The sequence below is a fragment of the Silurus meridionalis genome, chromosome 5, assembly GCF_014805685.1.
Source record: "Silurus meridionalis isolate SWU-2019-XX chromosome 5, ASM1480568v1, whole genome shotgun sequence".
In the NCBI taxonomy this organism is placed as follows: Eukaryota; Metazoa; Chordata; class Actinopteri; order Siluriformes; family Siluridae; genus Silurus; species Silurus meridionalis.
Window position 1 is genome coordinate 23,078,850 of NC_060888.1, and position 23,949 is coordinate 23,102,798.

The window sequence follows — 23,949 nt, forward strand, 5'->3', positions numbered from 1 at the left end:
ACAACAATGTACAAAAGCACAAGTATTGCTTTTAAACTCAGGTGATGTCTTGCTTTGTGTAGCCAACATCCCAACTTCGTTTTTGTGTAAACCCAACATGAGGTTATGTTGTTTCTTTAACTGTTCTAAAGGACTATGTTTATGCCAAATACAGCAAACACAGAGGATCGTTGCTTCATTCCTCAGTTGGCATCTTTAACATATTTTCTAAAAAGCACTAAAGATTCAAATAGAGATTTATAGGGAACACATGTAAATTGCAAATGCATATACATACTGCCATGTTTTGAAAAGTAAAAGAGACGAGGATGAATATGGGCCAATAAACAATATACAGCAACAAACAACAATAGAAACCCTGAAATCTGTTTTGTTCCTATTAAGAAAAAATACATCACATTCTGTGTTTTGTCCAATTATTGCAATAATCCTCACAACATAAATCCCCTGGTATTAAATTTCCTGTCAGGTACTTAGCATGCAATAACATGTAAGTCAATTCAAAGTCAAATTAAACAGCAAGGCAGCAAAGGGGCAAAGCAAACAAAATATCGTTTCCCCAGAGGCTCCCATGTAACATAACAGTCAGCAGCCAAGACAGTGTTGTACATGTACCTAGAAACATGCACCTTTAAATGTTAACTTTTCCAACATTAATAAATATATATACATTTTGAATATGAATATAGTAATTCATTTTTAGCTTTGAGCTCCCCAGATAAACCTGCATCTGGACAGCATTTGGATGTAATAAACAAAGGAATTTATTAATTGTTTGACAAGTGTTTGATGCTGGTGATGGTAATTCCCTTTGAAAGCCTTCGAACTTTATGAGCTAAATACAAGACAGTATGTGTTCTCACAGATACTCATGTTTTAAAAGATTCTGGTAAAAGTTGAAGTTCTGACTACACTTTTTTACTCAAGAAGAAGTTTGGGCTCTGACATGTAGTTAAGTAAAAAGTAGCCATTACTACTACCTGTTTTAGTGTCATGCTGGTAACTGGACTTCACATCATATTAATATACTAATACAAAAAACGTCTCATTTTGTTACCTAATGAATGTATCCAGGCTGAACAACCACTATATAGAACCCAAGCAGAGAAAAGATGATGTTTAAATCTGACTCCCTCTGTCTCATCCACCCTAGCCATACTTCTTGTTGTCTTCTTCCTTGCTTGTTATTAGCTTTGTAAACTAGCCTACGTCTACAGTGCTTGAAAGACAGGAAATGATACACCACTGATAGACTGAAAAGGCTGCGCAATGACAAGAAATGGGTTGATGGTGCACAATGAGAAGAAAAAATATTAATCATGCAACCAAACAGATTAAAACTAAAGTAAAGAGTCTGGTTTGAAAATGTAAGAAGTAGAAATTACAGATATTTGTGTAAAAAAAATTAATGAGTGAAAGTAAAAAGTTGAATACCATTATTCAAAAGTAAAGTACTGATACCATAAAAATCTACTTAAGTACAGTAACAAAGTATTTGTACTAAAATACTTCCATTTCTAAATATAATCAATATTTAGCATGTAGAGATTCCAGATATTCCCGACTGTACAGAAATCGGGTTGATTAAATTTTATTCAATTCAATCCCAGTTTATTTTTATTTGACATTATCACAGTTAAAACATTTTAAATTTATATTAAATGAAACTTATAGTACCTACAAGTTTATTACCTATAAGTTTAACACTAATGAGTGAGCCAGTGGCAACAGTGCCAAGGAAAAACTCCATGAGACGGCATTAGAAAGAAACCTTGAGAGGATCCAGACTCAGAAAGGGAACTCATTCTCATCTGAGTGACACCAAATGTCCCTTCATCATAGTTTTATCAATGTTCAGGTGAACTGTTCAGTGAACTTTTTACTGAGGGGTGTTGAAAGGCAACCATTTGTGGTCCTAAGCCATTGTAGCAGACTGTATTAATTGCAGTGAAAAATCCATGACTGATGTTATATAGTGAAAATTACACATAGAGCACTTTGTATACAGTAGAGGACACTTTGGTGTTTCCAGATAAATGATTTATTACTTTTTAAATTATCACTCTCCCCTGTTTTAAAAAACCCATCCCCATTATCTTAACACACATTCTAAACTCTCTTTATTTACTGTCAATGCAGCAAACAGTCATCGGAGACTCAGTGATAACTTTCACCCTTTACTCACCCATATGCCTGGTGTTTTTCCATTAATTTGTCATGAAGGTAGCATTTATGAACATCCCACAGTCCTAGAATGTGAGAAGACAGTACACCTGCCTGAGTTTCACAACTGCCAACTGTTTCAGCCTCATGTCTGAACACAGCAAGGTAGACAACATGGAGAACAGCTCACAGCTTGGACCACTGATCACACTCAATAATGGAATGGAGAGAGAGTCCTTGTCTAATCAGAAGACCACAGATGGAGATTCTGTACCATCGGTCATCGCTCGGTTGTTGCGGATGCTGGAGGCAGCAAAGTCTCGTCGCTCGGCATACTCGCACACCACTAAAGAATCATCTCCACCAAGTGACAGGACTGTCAGTGACCATCCACATACAGACAGAGTAAGATAATTAGGGGCTAGACTGAACTGACTCTTAGGGGTCACTAAAGATTGGTCTAACTTAATCAATCTAATAAAAAAATATATTAATAATGGTTTAATCATTATTTAAGAATGTTTCATTGTTGAAAACATTTTTCAGCACCTACAATGTGTTATTCAGGAGTGTCAAGCATTTGAGCCATTGCCCGGGGGCAACTCAATACATAATCTAATCCAGGTGTTTCAGTTTACAACATTAGAAAATGAGATTAAGTTCAAGGGGGTAAATACTTATGTGCAAAAACATAACTGTATGTGGTTTATCTGTTTAGTAGGTGATATAGGTTTAATATGTTGATGGGTACATTGACAGGGACCATGTTTATGAGTTAACAGATTAAACAAAGATTGTTGGTTTGTTTTGTTTTACTATGCTTTGCTTTGCTCATTTGTTCGGTTTAACTAAGTTTTCTTTTTTGTTTTACTGTTTTGTTTTGTTTTACTGTTTTGTTCTATTATTTAGTTTTGTTTTAGTTTTGCTTTGCTCTGTTTTGTTTTCTTTTACCGTTTTGCTTTGGTGTTTTGTTTGACTTCATTTTATTTTGTTTTGCTCTGTACTATGTTGTTTTGCTCTGTTTTATTTTGTTTTGCTCTGTTTTATTTTGTTTTGCTCTGTTTTATTTCGTTTTGATCTGTTTTGTTTTTGTCTCTGTACTATGTTGTTTTGCTCTGTTTTGTTTTCCTTTGTTTAGTTTTTCGCCATTTTGTTTTGTTTTCCTTTGTTTAAATTTTGTTTTGTTTAACAGTTTTCCTTTGTTTTGCTCTGTTTTCCTTCCTTTTTCCTTTTCTGTTTTTTGTATAATGCGGCTTTCCATAAGTTTGGATTCAGTACTTAGCACCATGCTTTTTCATGCTTTGGAAAACTTTCCATGTTTTTAAACTAAACTAATTTTTTAGTACTTACTGTTTAAAACTGCTGTGAAACTAATTGGAAAATCTTTTAATAAGTAACTGAAAAATGTATATCTGAACTTGTCCTCTAAATGGAAAAGGGTAAAAAATCTAGAAAAAATGTTAGCATGTCACAAAAGAACAAGGAAGTCAAGGTCACTGAGATAATCTTTTACTTCTTTAACTGTAAAGGGCAATCTGGTGCGTGAGTGGGGCATTTTGAAAATGTCCCCATGTGACAGGACAGAGTCTCTGAATACAGTAAATACAACAAAGACTAAAATGAAAAAATGACCTTGGTACCTGCATTGACAAATCCAAAATAATTTCATTCACTTTTCATTCCGGATCACGTTTCATGTTCAACTGGTTTGAGAACTGCACATAGGTACATGCTGCTAGAGACAGTATGCTGTTGTAAGTGTCTACACAGCAGATTCCTGTTATTTCAGGGTGAGAAATGCAGGCATTTCCTGAACTAGTCATTAAAAGTGATCTTTACAGTTTACACAAAAAAATAAGAGAGTATGAGATAGTGAAGCTTTACAAACATTGTCTAAAAACAATATCCAGTTTAGTCACTAAAACAAATTTAAAATGATTAATTTAATCACCTCAATCACATAAAAAGGCACACCTTATTATTTAATCTCATTAGCATATCAGAACAAATCGAGAATAGTAAAATGGCATTATTTTAACTCAGCTCTTTTTTTCTACTTGATGAACCCAGGTAACAGAGCAGCCTCAGCAGTTTAACAAGACCCTGACTAAGATGGGCAGCTGCTCGGTCTCCAACTCAATGACCTCCACTAACGGCCAGAGCTCAGGTACCGTTATCAGACTTTGCACTCCACACAAGACACAATACAATTATTCTAATTTTGTATGAAAGTATCATCTTATCCAGGGTCTCTCTTCTCAGTACCATTATGTGCAGGTTAATTCTTTCTCATTTCCTCTCGACCTTAAGTAAGCTCTGAAGATGAGACTTCACCTCGAGACATAGAGCAGATGAACTCTCAAGGGAATAAGGACTTCTGCGTTAAGGACATCAAGCAGGCGCCGTACGGTCGCAGAGAAATAGAAATGGCAGAGCAAGGTATTGTGCTGTGCTCGAAAAATACTTTACATAATGTGTTTAATGCTTATGTGTTACAGCTGTACAGGAATACTGGGTCAATTTTACAGCTTGTTGATTACAAGCAACTTAGAATGCTGGGTTTAGGATACAGACCTTAAATGGATAGGAATGTTGCATCAGTATTCATTTTCTGGAATTTTCCACTGCATCTGGTAATGGCAACCAGGAGAGATTAAAAATAACACATTTATTTGAAGTAGTTCTTTAATTTTAAAATCATTTTATTTTATATTTAGTCAATTAAAACAGTTGAAGGTTCAAATACTTTACTCATACCTTGCACCATGATATTTCTGCATTAACTACACATTATTTATGCAACTAACTTATAACTTACAATGGCTTGATGGCCAGTGTGGCAAAAAAAAAAAAAAAAAGGATTGTCTTGGATTATAAAATAGCATGTCCAAACAATTCACTTCAGATTTACTGCTCATGATTTTAAAATGTGCATGAAATGATACTGAATTATTATATTTTGGTTCTAATGCTTTTGTATAGAGAAAAGTACTGCTTGAAAATTGTTGCCATTTCTAACATAACATGTAGTCTATAATTATGGCAATTATGGTTTACTCACCGCATCCTGGGTCAACTTCATCGGGTTAACACTAGTGATGGACATTCATGAACTATTGTTTATTTTCAAGTCTTTACTGTGACTCAGAAAAACGATTAGTCTCAAAGTGGGATTAGTTTATTTCCTACTGGACATGCATGAGCAAAGTGTCGCGAAATCTCCGTAGGTCATGTACAGGATACAGAATTGAATAGTTTACCTCTCGACTTTTCTAGTCCGAGTCGTTCGTTCTTTAAGCACACGACTCCCGTATACGCTATGCAATGCATTACACAGGAAACAGAATTCAGTGGTTTATCTAGTGGTTTATCTGTGTTACAAAGGTCTACAAGAGGTGACATATTGTAACAGTCTGATCCGAATCGTTCGTCCTTTTTTCACGTGTCTCCCATATATGTTATGAATGGGATTAAATGATTACAAGAATGAAATGAAATAAATGACCAAAAAAAGATTTGTTTATTTTGATGAACGAAATTTAAAACACCAAATCACTGAAATGATCTGATCTTCCCAACACTAGTTAACACCCCCCATGCTGGCTTGATACAATTGGTTACCAAACTGACCCAGATTGGGTTCTTTTTATTGCCTCTCTTTTTAGAGTGTATGTGTATGGTATGTCTGTGATGACTGATACTGATTCATGTGCTTTACTTTGGTAGACATGCCAGCATTGATGATGCTGAGGAAGGCAGGCCAGGTACAGAAGCCACTAGCAGGGGCTAAAATAGTGGGCTGTGTTCATATTACATTACACATGGCTGTAAGTGTTCATTCCTGTACCTTTCCCAAAGTAATACATTCGTTCATTACAACCACTAGTTCATTTCCCAAATATAAAGAGCACAAAAACTGTGCAATACAGAGATTGTTCATTTTTTGTGAATGAAATCTCTGTACAGATTATAGATTTATAGATTATAAATTATATAGAGATAGAAATATTCTTAGTGGTAATATACAGTCTTTTTCCAGGTGCTGATAGAGACGTTGTCTGCACTGGGGGCTGAGTGTCGTTGGGCCTCTTGCAATATCTACTCTATCCAGAATAACGTAGCCGCAGCTCTTGCAGAAGCCGGTAAGGACCGAATCATTCACTCATACTAGATTTCTAACTGAACAGAGATGTGTTATAAGATAAGGTTTAAAGGTTTTAAATGTTCCGAAGCGTGACAGTGACATGAATGTTAATTCACTTCCACTATATGGACAAAAGTATATGTGCTGCCTCCCCAAACTGTTACCACAAAGTTGGAGGCACCAAATTGTATAGGATATCTCTGGATGAGGTAGCATTCAAATTTTCCTTTACCCAAACCTGTACCAGCATGACAATACCTCTGTGCACAAAGCCAGTTACATGAAGATATAGTTTCCACGGGTTGGAACGAAAGGTCTTGAGTGGTCTGCTATGGAGCTTTGACCTCAACTATATTGAAAACCCTTTGGAATGAATTGGAATAATGATTGCACCCCAGGTCTCCTCTCTCCACATCAGTGCCTGATCACAAATCTCCAAAATCTAGTGGAACATCTCAGAAGAGTGGAGGTTATTATAACAAATGTATTAATGTGAATTAGGATGTTTAAAAAAGCACAAACAAATCTTGTGGTCAGGTGTCCACAAGCTTTTTGTCCGTAAAGTGTGTATATATTTGTAATTAGAGTTCTCTTATAAATCTGTTGTGTTAGTTTTCTAAATCAACTCAGATGTATTTATTTATTTATTTATTTATTTATTTATTTATTAATGTATCAGTTCTAAACTGTTATCCTATCTATAAATTCTAAAACTATATGATATATTAAGGAAAGGCAAGATTAGGGTTTTATTTGCACTCTGAATCAGCAATGTTATGGAAATACTTTCTGAGGAGTGATTTTTCAAAGGAACCAGTATTCTGTGACTCCGTTCGGCCCATGCACTCTAATGACTTCTATACAAAGATTAGTAATCCGTTCTTTTCTGTTTTTGAACATTACTTTATATTCCAGGCATCTGAGAATTGCAACTAATAACTACAGTAATATATACTATATTCTAGATGTACAGTAATGTGCAGTAAATTGTACAGTAAATCAGTAAATTTGTAAGAATTAGTTTGAAATCATTGACTTGCTATAAACAAAGCAATTGCACCATTGATGTGATGACATTGGTTACATCCCTAATTTAGCCACAGGAGGCTTTGTGATGAAATGGCAGACGTTTCCTGATTCCAGTGGTCTAGAACTGAAAGTGATTTACTGAGAATGTTTTCAAACCTTCAGTTGTCATTTGATCAGATCTATAAACGTTGATTCCAGATTGTGTGTGTGTGTTTGGCAGGTGTACCTGTTTTTGCATGGAAAAAAGAGTCAGAGGATGATTACTTTTGGTGTATAGACCGTTGTGTTGATGTGGAAGGCTGGGAGCCAAACATGGTAAAGAAAATGTTTATTCAAATAGTTTTTGAAAATAACAATATAATAACAATATATATATATATATATATATATATATATATATATATATATATATATATATATATATATATATATATATATATATATATTAATATAACTTTACTGTAGTGTTGAGTAAATATTATTAATTATATTAATATTCACTTAAATACATTATATTATTATTAGAATTATGATTAATATCCCTTTATTTTTTGAAAACTAATGAATAATTAATAATAATGAATTTGTTTACATGGAATATTATTAATATTCCATGTAAAGTGATTTACAGTGTAAAAAAATACCCTAAAAAAATAAAATAGCCAAAACATTAAAAAAAATTAATGAGCATAAAATATTTAAAGCAAAATACAGTACATGTTACATAACATATTATATACTTCTAAATGATTTAATTACACATGTATTATATAATATAAATATACAGATTTTTTTTTTTATCAATGCTAAATGATTTTAGAAGTTGCTCTCAGGAAAACTTCTTTTCTATTAGATTCTTGATGATGGGGGAGACATGACATACAGGATCTATAAGAAATACCCACAGCTTTTCCAGAACATCAGGGGGATTGTTGAAGAAAGTGTTATTGGTGTTCATAGGTATCTTCTACACACATTTGCATTTCACAGATCTGAAGAGCTTCACTGATTTACTTTTCAAACAGCCACAGTAACTTTTTTTTCTTTAGGTTATATGGAATGTGCAAGACTGGGAAGCTTTGCTGTCCGGCAATAAACGCCAACGAGTCACTGATAAAGCAAAAGTTTGACAACTATTATTGCTGCAAGGAATCGATAGTGCATGGGTAAGACTGGAGTGCTAATCATTCTCAGACCTGGGGAATCCCTAAACCGCAAAAAGCCTTAGTATTCAGCTGCGAGAGAATAAAGTTTGAATTGAATTGACCTGGAAAGGAAGTAGAGCATGCAGTCTCAATCATTATTACCATCATCTAACATTTGAATTATTCATATTATAGTTTCCACTGAATAGCTTTAACTTGCCATAAATCTGGAAAATATTGGCAACATTTTGTTGCCTTCTATTGCTCCATTGAGACTTTGACCTTTTATTGCCATTTGTTTTATCAGATCTATAAGAATTCCGAATTATATATAAGTAAATGATTTGATTTGTTACTTTTAATAATTGCATATGGTAACAGGACATTTTTTTTTTATTGTCCAATGTTTCACTATTTGTTTCTCAGTTTGAAGAGGGCTACTGCTCTGACTTTGGGTGGAAAGCAGGTGGTTGTCTGTGGATATGGAGAGGTAAAAAATCCCACATGGCTAAGTCAGGAATAAGTATTTCTGTGTGTGTGTGTGTGTGTGTGTATATATATATATATATATATATATATATATGTGTGTGTGTGTGTGTATGTGTGTGTGTGTGTAGGTGGGAAAAGGTTGCTGCGCTGCTCTGAAAGGGATGAAAGCAGTTGTATATGTGACAGAAATCGACCCTTTGTGTGCACTACAGGCTTGGTAATACACAACTTCTAATAATGTCAAAAAGAGAAGAAATTATTATATAAAATAATATATTTAGTGAGTTTATATCACTGAGGTTGATATCTGTGGTTAAGTTGCTATTTGATTGCAATCCATTAATATTTTTTGTTTCATTATTTTTAAGAGTAGGGATCTTTTTTTTCTTGAAAACCTTCCAAACAGCTTGTGTTGATTTCACATTGGATTGTTGTTTTGGAGAATTTCTAACCCCAAGACACAACTAACTTCTGCAATTCCCCAGCTGTGTTCCTTGGAGATTTTAGGGCCACCCGAAATCATTTTCCAGTGCTCAGCTTTACACACAACCTCTTCTTGAATGATTTATAACATTTGACTGGAAACTCCTAATTATTGTCCTGATAGTGGAAATGGGCATTTTTATATAAGCTATGTCAAGTGTCATGTGATTAGTCATGTGATTAACTTAAATTTTAAGTTTTTTTTTAAGTTTTGTTAAATACTTTAATCAACACGGGCTTGGAGAAATATGGATGCTTTATGCAAATGTATGTTTATTATTAGGAAAAAACAGACTCAACATTTTAATAGTATTTTATGTACAAATTATTGTCCCCAATGTATCTGAACAAATAACAATGATTATTACAGAGTAAAAATAAAACAAATTAACCTGCACATCTCTTCATAGTGTTTTATTAATGACCATTAATAACTAAAACATTTTGTATATGTAACCTTTTATTTATTTTAATAATTTTGGAGTTGATTGTACATGTATACATACATTCAAACCTTTGCTTTTCTCACTTAGCATGGATGGTTTTCAACTGGTCATATTGAGTGAGGTCATCAGCATGGTGGACATAGTTATTACCTGCACCGGTAACTTTCTCAATACACTTTGACAGCTACTGTTTTAAAAAATGTTTATATACAGTGGTTATTTAGTACATTTTTTACAATATTTTGCTTGAGCTCAGCAGTATTGTGATGTTTGCGTTGTCAGGAAATAAAAATGTTGTTACAAGAGAGCACATGGATCAGCTGAAGAGCAGCTGTATCGTGTGCAACATGGGCCACTCCAATACAGAGATTGACATGGTAAGAACCTTTGATTTCTTCAGGCAGACACACAGTGGATATAAAAAGTCCATTTACTCCTGTTAAATTTTGAGGTTTTCCACCTATAATGTTGTAGAGCAAAGATATTGATCAAGAGAGGAGTAGAAAATAACATTAAATGTATCATCAGCAAGGTCAACAAGAGGAGATAAAGGGACATTACACTGTTATTACAAGGAACGGGGGAAAACATTTAAACCTGTCAAAACCACACCAATCTGTATGACAAAATGTCACCCAAAATAACCACCATACCCACAGTGAAGCATGATGGTGGCAGCATGATGTTTATGTGTCTACTTTTTCTACATTCTAGTTAAATGTTAAGTCTTGGCTGCTAAATCACATGAAAGGTGGAAAAACATCTGGTATTTTATTATTTATGATGATTTTTTTCAGGGTGTGTAGCCTTTTTGGATCCATTGTTAAATACAATCATTACCATTAAACTAATAAAACATTTCTTTGAAAATATATTACATCTTGTAGTTGAGATGTCAGAATCTGAATCAAAATAGTTTATTGATCCCATAGGGAAACCTTTTGTTTTGCAGTTGCTCACAGTAAAAGATCAAAGTAAAGATGAAAGAAAATATAAAGATAAGAAATATAAATAAATATACATATTATAGTATATATTAAGAGTAATGAAATGGAGTGTGTAGCAGCAGTACAAAAAAAAAGCAAAAAGTAATTGTTGAAAGAAGAAAGAAGCCACATTAGGTATTGCTGCTTATGGAGTTGATCACTGATGAGCTGCCTGAATATGTGCTCTGTTCTTAGGCCAGTCTGAGGACCCCAGAGCTGAGATGGCAACATGTACGAGCGCATGTGGATCACATAGTCTGGCCAGATGGCAAAACCATAGTGCTACTGGCAGAGGTGAGCGTGCATTGTCTAGAAAAACAAAAACAAAAAAATACATATAATGTAAAAAATAAAAAAATAATAAAAACCTAAGTGAAAATATTAATGTAACTCTATGATATATGTGATTCAAGGGACGGCTTCTAAACCTGAGCTGCGCTGCTGTGCCTGTTTCTGTGTTGTCCATTACAGAAACTACTCAGGTGTGAGCATAGTATATTACTCCCTAAATCTTGTTCACTATGTTGAGAAGAACTAAAAAAATAAAACAACAAATCTTTTCTTATTTAGATTTTGGCATTGATTGAGTTGTTTAGTGCACCAGAGGGACATTACAGACCAGACATTTATTCATTTCCTAGAAAAATGGGTAAGACACACACTTAATAGTCAATGCCTTCATTATGTTTTCTAGTGCAAACCATCTCGTTGCTGTGCTCTTCACTTTCAGATGAGTATGCAGCACTTCTGCACCTCCAGAACTTTGATACACACCTAACTGAACTCACAGACGAGCAGGCCAAGTACATAGGTGTGAACAAGAACGGCCCCTTTAAGCCGAGCTATTACAGGTAAATAAAATGACCCTCGTTACTATTTTAAATAATCGAATCATTACCGACTTTCAAATTTTAGATAAGTCATGTGCAATATTATTTGTAATGCACTGGTCTGACTGCAGGTCCTTAGGATTGTTGGCATCATTGTGTCAAATCATATGGCACACACTGTACCAGGGTGTCCAATCTTTTCCACAAAGTGCCAGTGTGGGTGCAGGTATTCATCCCAACCGAACAAGTCCTCACCAACATTCTACCTGTTTAAATCTAATGATTTTTATTTTCAATAACTATCAGGTGTAGCCCTTGACTGGTTGGAATGAAAACCTGCACCCACACCGGCTCTCTGTGGAAAAGATTGGACACCCCATTCACTATATGGACAAAAGTATTGGGAAATCTGACTTTTCCAGTCATATTTGCTTGTTCCCCTTTTACTGTTACCACAATGTTGAAAGCACACAATTGTACAGGATGTCTCTGGACGTGGTTGCATACAATTTTCCCTTCATTTGAATTACGAGATCCAAACCTGTTCCAGCATGACAATGCCCCTGTAAACAAATCCAGCTACAGTATATGAACATGTGCTTCACATTGTTTGGAGTTGACCTCAACCTTATTGAACACCTTTGGGATGAATTGGAACATTGACTGCACCCCAGAGATCGTCCCCTTCTCACCTACATCAGTACCTGACTTTACCTACAACCTTACAGCTGAATTAGTGCAAATCTCTACAAGCACACTGTGGAACCGCTTCCTTGAATAGTGGCAGTTATTCAAACATCAAATGGGACTACATTTGGAATTGGAGGGTCAAAAAGGTTGATTGCAAAAAGTATGGATTACAAACTTTTGTGCATGTAGTGTATCTATATCATGAATACAATACTCATCACACATGCATTATAGTGAATTTCTGTTATCATTCTCTGATGCAAAGTGTTTTTGCAGGTATTAAGCTGAAGAGAGGATCAACACACACCACAAATGAAGACAAGCTTAAGCGGATAATTCATTTTGATACTAACTTATCTAAGATTTCTAAAGATTTTTTTCCGAACAATTCAGTAAATCGATTTTGTCCACACAGGTTTGCAAAATTGTCAGAACTCGTTCAATTCTTTTGGGTTTTCCAAATTTCTTTGGTGAGAGACAGCACCTTTTGGGGACAAGATGCGTAATTGTGTGGAAACATCAACAAATGAGGAGTTGTTCTCATATTTTTTTGCTACGTGTATTTTTCTACAATGTTCTCAAAACAAACAATTGCACCACAGTGCTGAGATAATTACAGTGCTCCAGTTCAATAAAGGTCTAGATCAGTTAGACATTGTGTCTCTCCATTTAGTTACCATAAAAAAAAAACAAAAAAACAAAAAAAAAAAAGGATGTAACATGACAAGTTACCAGCTACATTATTTGCAATTGTCGATATTGTCTTGACCTGATGAGGCACCATGGTTACCAGTACACTTATGCCATTTGGCAGACACCCATATCCAGAGCGACTTACATTTACCGCATTCATACAACTGAGTAGCAACAGGGTTAAGGGCCTTGTTCAGGGGCCAAGGAGAGGTAGCTTGTTGTGGATTGGATTTAAACACATGACCTACGTCAAGGGGTTCCATGTTCAAGAGAACCAGACATTTTTCTCGATAATTTTCAAGCTAGAAAACAGGTTTCACATTAAAAAAAAACCCAATAAGCCTTCCAGATTCCTAATGTAAAGGGACTTTCTCTGAAAATGTTGTGAAAAAATAAATATGATAATCAAGAAATAGTTAATTCAATGAAAACTCAGATAAAGAACCCAGATCAATGAAATTCCCAGCTTTTGACGTCTTTGTCTGTCTATATTCCTTACAGCTTTTTTCAACATTACTAGGCAGGGTATCTGGATCTTGTTAATTCTAGTGCCATCCTGTTATTGGAATCACCTGTTCCTTATTTAAGCTTGTTAATTAGGCGTAAAAATGAACCTCGATCAAACCACCAACCTTAAAAAACCTCATGATTTTTAGAGGCTGTTTAATCTTGTTTTCCTGCCATGTCAAATGTGACGTTGAGGAGAAGCTGCAAAACTCAAAACTTCAGTCAAAATAAATATCCAATATAAATGCACACAATATAGAAATCAGGAGGGGTGGAAAATATCAAATATTTGGCATGTGTCTTGTCTGTAAACTGATAGAGCTTATAATGCTATCAGTTACACATCATTTGTGCTGATTTTAAACGTTATTGATGTAATTCTATGTAAGTTTAGAATTGTTGTGAAAAAAATAGTGTGCATGACAGTCTCTATTGAGTGTTTCTATAAATGGGAAGTGAACAGGGCTTTGAGACTGAATATTCTTGTACACTGTCATCAGGTGATGAAATGCCTGTGTAAATGGGCAGATGTAAACTGAGATTCAGCTCAGTTCATGTACTGACCACATCTGTCAAACTCCATCACTAAACTATCGCCGACGACAGAGACACATTAACTGTATCGGGAATCATAAATTTGTATGAACCACCAAAAAGAGACCAGTTTTTGAAAAGAAATCCCTAAATGAAAACAGTTTCAGTCCATCGTCCATGACACTACATGAAAACAACACAACCTTCAATACCATGAGTGGAGTTATGTTGTAGTTCATTGTAATCACATTTTACTTGAGAATTATCCTATTCATAATCAATCTGTGCAGTGATCTTTATATGCTACACAATATAGTTTGCATTGTAGCTATGTCTGTGTGTTTAGGGATTAGCATGAATTAGCAACCAGGACTGCGGTGTGAAGCTCCTGGATAAGTGCTCCTGCCTCTACCTCAGAAAAATGTTTTAATCCTGGAGCATGTTGAGGTAAATTTCAATAACTGAACTAGCTAATGCAGGATTAGATCAAGTTAAATCAAGCAGCAAGTTTTAGGTAATTACATTTAACACACACACACACACACACACACACACACACACACACACACACACACACACATATATATATATATATATATATATATATATATATATATATATATATATATATATATATATATATTAGGTGTAACAGTACATGTACATTGTTCAGTACATGGCTTTCAGACCGAATGCAATTCCTTTTTTATTTTTTGAGTTAAGTCATCTAAATAAACTTTAAAACATATACAAAAATCGCAGGGGTATAAAAAGAAACTATATTTAGCGCAGTGTTATCTTTTTATATCCAGCTTAAAGAATTTTTCTTAAAAGAAAAAAATCCTGACAATTTCACATGTCGAGGGAGTGAGTAAAAAAGGAAAAAAGAAATGAAGACATTTGTTAAAAGTATGCTGAAATAAGTAGAACAATTAGGTAGATCATATCTTTAGAAAATTAAATATTAAATGTGAAATGGCACACACTTACTTACACATCTGCATTACCCAAATGGAGTCTAACAAATGTATACTATTTACCGTATTTCCCGGACTATAAGCGGCTACTTTTTTCCCACTCTTTGAACCCCGCGGCTTAAACAACGAAGCGGCTAATATCTGGATTTTTCCTGGGTTTTTCCCGGTTTCAAAAACTTCAAGCCAAAAAACTGAGCCCCATAACATTAGACCAATGAAATTGCGGAACGGGTTCAGGTGAACCAATGTTACTCTTTATATTAAATCAGATGCGCTTCCACTGAATCGGGCTGCACCACATCATAAATATGGATGATGTTCCTCTGATGTTTGACCTGCCGCTCACTCGGCCTGTTAACAGGAAATGCGTATCATTCGTCACGCTGAAAACAACCGGGCATGAAAACACACTTCACCTGTGTTCTGAGCTGCACGGCATCGGGAGAAAAGCTTTACCGATGGTGATTTTTAAACGCACGACGATGCCAAAAGAAAAACTCCAGAGAGAAATAGTTGTGAAAGGAATGAGGAAGACAGTGAACAATGACTTTCATGGTAGGCTACTGTTTAGATACAAGCCGTGTAACAGACACTGTCTTTCGTTAAAGCCTGAGTAAAGTTCATTAGATTCAATGTAGACACCTGTGGCTTATAGACAGGTGCGGAGTATTTATGTTCAAAATAAACATCTTCGTAAAATTCAGTGGGTGCGGCTTATATATGGGTGCGTTTAATAGTCCGGAAATTACGGTAATTCAAATTTTTCATTAATTTAATTTGATTTAATCAATTTAATTTGTGCCAATTCTGTTGATTTCTTAATTTAATCAGTATAAATAAAATAGTATTTTGCATTAATTTCAATTATAATATTTTCTTTTTATAAAATATTATAAAATATTATTTTAGATAATATTTAACCAAGCAGGCATTTTATTTAAAATTGTTTTAAAAATATAAACTGTTCAAATGTTGATCACAAATTTGAATATTTAATAAATTACATCAATAAGAAAACCACAAGAAATTTTTCTGCAGTGTTTTGCAATTCTTCCCCCTAACCATACTGAAATTAAACAGAACTGTGACCTGAAAAACAGAGGTATGTACCGGAAAAAAAAAATATATATATAAAATATATATATAAAAAGAGAGAGAGATATATATTTATTGCTATATGCCATCTACAATATATACTATATTGCCAAAGGTGTCACCTGATCACCTATGACACCTGGTCATAAGTATATGTGATTTTTTGAGCATCACATTCCACATTTAGTCCCAATTTGCTCTTATAATTCTCTTCACTTCTCTGGGAAGAAAAAAAAATCCACTAGATTTTGGAGTGTGCTTGTGAAAATTTGTGTTCAACCACATGGGTGTTAGTAAAGTCAGGTACTGAAGTACTGTAGGTGAGGTAAGAAGGCTTTGGGTGCAGACAGTGTTCCAATAAATCCCAAAGGTGTACAGGGTTTAGGTCAGAGCTCTACAGCAGGCCACTCAAGATCTTCCTCTCTAAACCATGTAACAATTTCAACCTTGGTTCTTGATTCAAATGTAAGCAAGTTCAAGTAAATACAAAATGTTAATATACTGCATACACCTTAAACATTCTATGCGATTGTGTCCCTCTATCTTTGAGGCAATAGTTTGGAAAAGAACCACATATGGCAGGAAAGTTCAGGTGTCCCAATACTTTTTTATTTTGAACCTGATTTCTAGAGTAAAAAATGTATTTACATAAAATATTTGTATTCTACTGCTGACTCTGAATCTGATAAATACACTAAATTAAAAACAACGATTTCCTATTTATAAGGCAAATAGAAAAAGCAACACAGTCATTATAAGTGGAAATGTAGCCTTTAAAGTGAATTTCAGTGACATTCTCAACATTATGTTGGGGGTTCTATAGACAATATTTCTTCTGAGCATTCACTGCATAGCTGAAGTCCTTTTTGAGCTCTATTTATAGGGTTGGCTTCTTGCTGCAATGTGAAAAGTAACTTGATTCCATCTGTTCAGTCCCAGCATGTTGCTTCTCAGCTGTTGGCCAGGCGGGTAGTGAACTATCATTCTGCCACAGACAGTCCAAACAGTCTGATGGAGCCGGTGGTGGGAGAGCTGCAGGAGCTCAACATATGCAGCTCCAACTTGCTGGGCCTGCCAGAGCCTTGCTCCTTGGATAGTGATGATGAACAACTAGATCTTGGGGGTATTAAACCCAAATCATCACCTATTCCAAGGCGGCGAAGCTCATTGTCCTGCTCTGATGATGACTCTCAGCCTCCACCTTCCAGCTCCCGGAGAGTGTCTTTTGCAGATGCTTTTGGATTGAGCTTGGTCTCAGTAAAGCAGTTTAACACCCGGTCCATGTGTGATCCTGCAGAATCGCTGGAGGTTGAGTTTAAGGATTCCAAGGAATACTATCTAAAGGTTCTCTTTGCTCTTCCACTGACACTGGAGGAGCTGCTCTATAGGGTCCAAGAGCAGAAGGTGGATCTGGAGAGTCTGGAGCTTATGCCTGGGACAACCACCCTGAAAGGGAGTGTTCGTGTTCTGAACTTGTGTTTTGACAAGCTGGTCTATATCCGCACATCTTTGGATTGTTGGAGCAGCCACTTTGACCTGTTGGCAGAGTATGTGTCTGAGTCAAGCCAAGGACTTACAGACTGTTTCTCTTTCAAACTAACAATGGTGCCTCCTTTTGGGGAGCGAGGAGCCAGAGTGGACTTCTGCATTCGATATGAAACACCTTTTGGAACGTTCTGGGCTAACAATGGTGGACAGAATTATGTTGTGTTTTGCCATGAAAAGGCAAAAGAACAAGATGAAAATGAGAAACTTGTGCCAAAAAGCTGTTTGAAACCAAGCAGGTGAGTAGCCCAACATCTTAATAAAAAAAAATATTGCCATATTGCCAAATATTTAAAAGGAATGTGTAATTTTTAAACAAATAACATGGATTTGTTGTGATATGAAGAAGCCTGTGGTAAGCATTTTATTAAGTTGGTTAAGTTTCAATCCCAAAATGTGTTGGGATGGATCATCATTATGAAATCATGCTATGTGCTTATTTTCCCCTAGAAATTCCTCTATGACCAGCACTACCTCAAATGCAGAGGAAATTCCAGGTATCATTTTCCTTCATTTTACATGATTGCTGAGCATTTATATGGTTTGATATCTGTGCATGATGGTGTTATATCTCCTCATTAGAAATAATCCTTAATTGCGGAATAGCTGCGGTTACTGAACCTGTGGGCGTCAAAGAAGAACAAACACAGGAGGAGCACACACAACTGAAAGTATGTTTAGATATAGTTAACCTTGTACTAAAATACTAATGCACTTGCTCTCAGCATTCTCTCCTTGCGTTCCACGGATACTAACAAGCATTTGATCCATGCACTTCTTTACAAGGTAACAATAACTAAACACTGTCACTTTACTGGTATACATTAGGCACCAAAAATAAATAGTGAATGTACAGTAACAGCTTTTTCCAAGATGCTAGTCTGTGAGAAACGGGAGTGTTGTCACACAGTCACATGGGCTGACCTTTTTCTGAGAGACTATCATGTGACTGCTGAGGTTAAGTAAACATCGCAAGCATTAACTGTACCACTGGGTTTAACAAGACACATGAGAACCACAGAAGACCTGTTGCTCTCTACACTGAACTTTGTGGACATATGTTTATACTATAGCACAGGGGGATTTAGCTAATTTTTTCAAAGGTCCAGCTATATGAAACTTATTTCTTAAAAAAACTAAAAATCAACTAACAAACTGCCAAAACAGTTCATTTTTTAATTTTGAGTTGTCTGTTTTGAATACAGTGTAGGCAGAATAAGCACACTCTTCGCAGTTTTTACATTTTTTTTAAACAAGTTATGACCATTAAAAAAAAATATAAAAATAAAAAAAAACACTCCACTGGATGGCAGTGCCTCTATCCCTCATATTTGTCTATTGCACAATGAGCTTCCTGCAGCTAAATAATTGACATACTACGTTTTTCCATCCAGTATATTTTGCTGGGTTGGTTTCAGCTTGAAGAGATTTGCCTTTGAAATTGATTTCAAAAATGCTTGAATATAAATGTAGTAAATCTAGAAACAAAGTCATGTGCTGAAAACATTTTTCAAACCAATATCCGTCCTGTATTCGCAGGAGGAAAACAGCAGAAACAACAGCAGAAGAAGCCGAAGAAAAGCCGCACGGATGGCAAAATTACAGCAGTACTTTGCAAAACGAGATGAAAAAGACCTCCAGCAGACTGAGAACGACAATGATAAAGTGGATGTTCCTGTTCCAGTAATAGATGAGTCACCTTTAAATCTGTCGACACCAGAAACAAATGTCGCCTCTTTGCCTGCTGAGCCTAGAACAAGCGAAGGACAGAGATCCATCAACACAATCCAGGTTCCCGCACCACAAACTCAAGCACAGGAAAAGGACAATATTAAAGTAACACACCCCGAACCAATCACTTCCAAATTTCAGCCTAGTCCACCCTCGCTGGACTCTGAAAGCAGTCATATATCTGTGGTGGATTTGCAGCTGTTGGAGAGCAGCCAAGATAAAGAGACATCTACCAGCCAGGATGGTTCTTTTAAGTGCCAAATGTCAGACAATTCTATTGGTGAAACTGTTGAAAAGGCATGGGAATGCTTTGAAAAATGTGCTTTGGAAAAGAAGGAAAGCACTGAAGACACAGACAGCAGAAATCAAATGGACAACACACTTTTAGAGGATAAGCAAGGCATTCAGTCGTTCGGCTGTCACTATACATTTGAGACAATAGTGGCTCCACTTTACCATCAAGTTTTTGAAAGAATGGAAAATGACAGACGAGGGGTTAAGAACAGAACATCCAAAGCGGATAAGTCGGTTAGGAAACAGGATGATGGGAGTCTGAGAATAGTCACGTACCCAGTTGTGGAGACAAGGTCAAATCCAGAAATATCTGCAAAACATGTGAGCGACGATGCTAAGTGTCATGGGGCGTGCAAAGAAACATTTCCAGAATATTTACATAACACACAGAGGGCTACTGAAAATGCTTTATCTCTTCTGAATGAGAAAACAAAACTTGTTGCCGAGATTGCTTTGCAGGATTCTGCTTTACCAGATATCACTGACAATCTGTTGGATGCTTCTATTTCAGAATCAAAAACAGAGCAAGCCTTTATACCTACAGAGGAACAACATTTATTAAACAGTCAGCCCTTAGCTTCTAGTAAAGATTCCACATTCTGTCGAGAGCAAACACCAGAATATATAAAATACAACAAACCTCCCTGTAGCGAATATTCACAAAGCACTTTACAGCAAGAGCTGGTATGTATAGACAATGCAATTTTACCCATAGAGTCTGAAGTAGACTTTATTACTACCAATCCCCCACCAACTATAGTTTCTAAACAACAATCTGAAGAAATATTAGTAACCCAGACATCTATTGAGACTCAAATTAGTGAAGAAATTGATAAAATACATGATGAAGAACCACAAACATCCGAGCAAACCTTGAACACTTGCATCAGTTGTTTGGAGAAAAGCAACACTCCCATGCCTGGCCCAACTGTGTTCCATTCTGACATTTCATCAAATGTCACACCTAAAATTATCCAAAGTAATGCTTCAGGTCCCTCTCAGAATCTGACACATGGGACCATCAAATCCCAAATACCAGCCCCCATTTTCTTTACTCAAAACCTAGAGGCCACTGAAGATATCAAACTTCAAATCCAATCTGCAGATGACATAAATCTGATTCGGAAGAAAACCCTGTGTCAAAATAATGACCGTTTTAATCATGCTGGATCTGAGACCCAATCAAATCTAAGTAATAGAAATGATGGTGTCGATCATTTGGAGGAAATAGAAAAAGGCAGTGAGACCATTCGAACACAAATATTGCATAAGAGCCCAGAAGAGACATCTGCAGATAGGATTTTAGAAAACCTTGTAGGTATGAGCCAAATAAATGAAAATAAAAGTTCACATTTAAATTTTCCTGATGAGCTTCCAGATTTTAATGGAATTTTAAATAAAAATATGGAAGTACCTAATATTAGTAGCAATCCTGACAATCTTGAAGATACCTTACAAGGAGAAGAAGAAGAGTTTAAAGAAAATGACCAGGTAAAAAATCCTAATAAAATGGAAGAGCAAGAATTAACAGCTGTGACAGAAATCCAATTAGAGGAAGTAAAGGAAATAAGCGAAGTAGAAAAGCCATTAGAAGTGAAAGATCCACAAAAGGAAGGCAAACACGAAAATCAAGTAGAAAAAAAGGAACAAGAAATTGGTAAAAAAGCAGAATTGGATAGTAAAGAGAAAATTAAAGATGGGTCATATTCCACAGAGGATGGTGAAGAAGACACACAGGAGGACGGCAAGGAAAAAGACGCTGAGCCAAGAAGAAATAGAGTGGAAGATCAGGAAGATCTTGCAAAACATCTTGCAGCAGAGATTGAGAAGCAGGAGATGGTCGATGGAGTAACATCTATGGTCAGGACACAAAGCATCCTAAACATAGACTCTCTTATTAGTGAGGTTCACCTACATGTGGGACATAAACAGCAAAACACAGGTTTGGAACAGATGTCTGAGGAAGCAGTAAGTGAAAGACGCTCCACTTGTGAAAAAGAAGACATTTTCCGCGATACTGATTCATCACAGCAAGCTTTGTTACTGAACAGTGATGCCGCATTTAATGAGCAAGATAAAGAGGAAGATGTGTGCTGCCAAATAGACAAAACGGGTGGGACAGAAGATACTACTGGAAAGGTTGCAGTGCTGAAGGAGCAGGAGAAAGACTCCTTAAACAAGCAGAGTGAGAACATGGATGATGGCGCCTCCACAGAATCTCTAACAGATGATGAAATGGAGCTGTATCTCCTCAGACTGAAGAACACACAGCAAACAGGACTTAAAGATAGCATATCTATGGGAAAGAGGCACTCCATAAGCAGAACGTGGACAATAGCATCACCCATGCCTTCAATATTAGAAAATATGGATGAGGACCAGCCACATGCTTTGATGGATGAACTGACAAATGAACAAACTGTAGAACTAGAGAGAGCCACTCGACCTCTATTGGACAAGGATGTCATTCAGCCGAATGTATTATGGTGGAGAGAGCTCTTCTCCTTTGATAATATGCCAAACATTATTGTGTACACCCTTTTGTTCGTTGTTTTTTTAATCACTGCATACATTTGCGACTTCATTGCATGTTTTACACTCTACCTGCTTGCCCTGTATTGGCTCTACTTTCAAGTACAGAGAGAACCTATAAAAGGGACTTGATCCAACGAGACAATAAAAAGACTTTTACTGGTGTTCAAATTACATTTATTTCAATTGTGGGCCATTATCTGTATTTCAGCTTTATTGTTTTGCAACCTACATCATGTAAGTTTTTGGGTACAACATGACAAATATATATGTGCAGCTTGTTTGCTAATTCGGAACAACATTTTCATTACCGACATCCCTCCTTGAATATATATATATATATATATATTTGTAATATGTATAATTTAAACCAGTACATAATGTAAAATAGCAACCACAAATTAAATCCACACATTTTGGCATGTGATTAAGGTCAAGTTCCCTTCACACACCTTTCCTACCATGTTTCCTTCATGACTGACTACTGAACAAATATTTCTGTTTGTATTGTCTAAAGCAGGGGTCACCAACATGGTGCCCGCGGGCACCAAGTAGCCCGCAAGGACCACATGAGTAGCCCGCGGGCCTTTTCTAAAAATAGCTGTTTCCTACTTTGTTAAATCATTGTTGATAATTATTGTGAGAAATAATTTCATGATCAGTGTCTTCACATAGATGAATATCATTAATTATTAATAATAACATATAATAAAAGGTAAATTGAGCAAATGTGTTATTCCAGATCAAACTGACAACTGTGTGTATTAAACTGGTAGCCCTTTACATTAATCGGTACCTAAGAAGTAGCTCTCACTTTCAAAAAGGTTGGAGACCCCTGGTCTAAAGTCTAAAATAATAGAGAAATTGAAAATGTCCTTTGCCCTGTTCTGATGGTGGAAAACTAACTGTCCATTAAAAAACACTAAAAGTGAAGACTCTTTCCATATATAATAATATAATAAATGCTTCACCGTATAGATATATAGATTACAAATGAAAAACATTTTTACCACATTTTACACTTATTAGCAACCTTAAGTTTTGAGTCAACAGTAAAGGTTCTCTATGAATAAGTAAAACAGTGATGACAGTACATTAATTAAACCTGTGATTTATATGAAAAGCTGCACTATTGTAAAGCCAGCCTGGAGAAATTATCCAGCGCTGTCATATCATGAAAAAAACCTATAAGTCACCTGCATTAACATCCATTAAACATAATAAAAAATGTGCAGTTCTGCTTACATCTTCCTAGGTACCAAATGATCTGCATTGCATGCACTGTGGTTGAAATGTAATTTGTGCATAATGGCTAGATGTATTTGTGTGCTTTATGTGCTGACATTTAAGTTATATGATCCTTAGAGCTGTTATCACTGTTATCAGAACGGTTTTAATAAACTGAGCGGATATCGTATGAATGTGTATCAGCAGAAACCCTTGTGTATCTGATATAACTGGTCAATGCATTTCAATGTTAGAATCGATTTAGTTCAAATAAATCGAAGCTAAATAGGTAGACACGTAGTTTAAAAGTTTATTTAAAGCCTCAGACATCAGGCAAGTATACATGATACTGAGAAGATTTGGAGGATGCTGCTGGAGGATGACTCGTGATCCTGCAATATCCAAGTTA

General features: G+C 35.7%; 2 protein-coding genes across 4 annotated transcripts; both read left to right on the forward strand.

The window, feature by feature from the left end:
- Nucleotides 1-2,197: 2,197 nt before the first annotated feature.
- ahcyl2a (adenosylhomocysteinase like 2a) lies at nucleotides 2,198-13,058 on the forward strand. Of its 2 annotated transcripts, XM_046850521.1 has the most exons (17): nucleotides 2,198-2,568; nucleotides 4,234-4,330; nucleotides 4,474-4,602; nucleotides 5,890-5,990; nucleotides 6,203-6,305; nucleotides 7,557-7,651; nucleotides 8,190-8,296; nucleotides 8,386-8,502; nucleotides 8,908-8,971; nucleotides 9,099-9,187; nucleotides 9,987-10,057; nucleotides 10,182-10,276; nucleotides 11,081-11,179; nucleotides 11,299-11,367; nucleotides 11,456-11,534; nucleotides 11,616-11,736; nucleotides 12,682-13,058. In XM_046850521.1, exons 1-17 carry the CDS (start codon nucleotides 2,311-2,313, stop codon nucleotides 12,686-12,688), a joined length of 1,701 nt encoding a protein of 566 aa, XP_046706477.1. In that variant the 5' UTR covers nucleotides 2,198-2,310; the 3' UTR covers nucleotides 12,689-13,058. The 2 variants fall into 2 exon arrangements, with proteins under 2 accessions (XP_046706477.1, XP_046706479.1); XM_046850523.1 differs by lacking the exon at nucleotides 12,682-13,058 and having other exon boundaries at nucleotides 11,616-11,740.
- A 1,413-nt stretch (nucleotides 13,059-14,471) lies between these two features.
- Nucleotides 14,472-22,783, forward strand: ppp1r3ab (protein phosphatase 1, regulatory subunit 3Ab). 2 transcript variants are annotated; one of them, XM_046848868.1, is made up of 5 exons: nucleotides 14,472-14,586; nucleotides 17,145-17,995; nucleotides 18,207-18,253; nucleotides 18,339-18,427; nucleotides 19,296-22,783. In XM_046848868.1, exons 2-5 carry the CDS (start codon nucleotides 17,223-17,225, stop codon nucleotides 22,443-22,445), a joined length of 4,059 nt encoding a protein of 1,352 aa, XP_046704824.1. In that variant the 5' UTR covers nucleotides 14,472-14,586; nucleotides 17,145-17,222; the 3' UTR covers nucleotides 22,446-22,783. The 2 variants fall into 2 exon arrangements, with proteins under 2 accessions (XP_046704824.1, XP_046704823.1); XM_046848867.1 differs by lacking the exon at nucleotides 14,472-14,586 and having other exon boundaries at nucleotides 16,887-17,995.
- The last annotated feature ends 1,166 nt before the right edge of the window (nucleotides 22,784-23,949 follow it).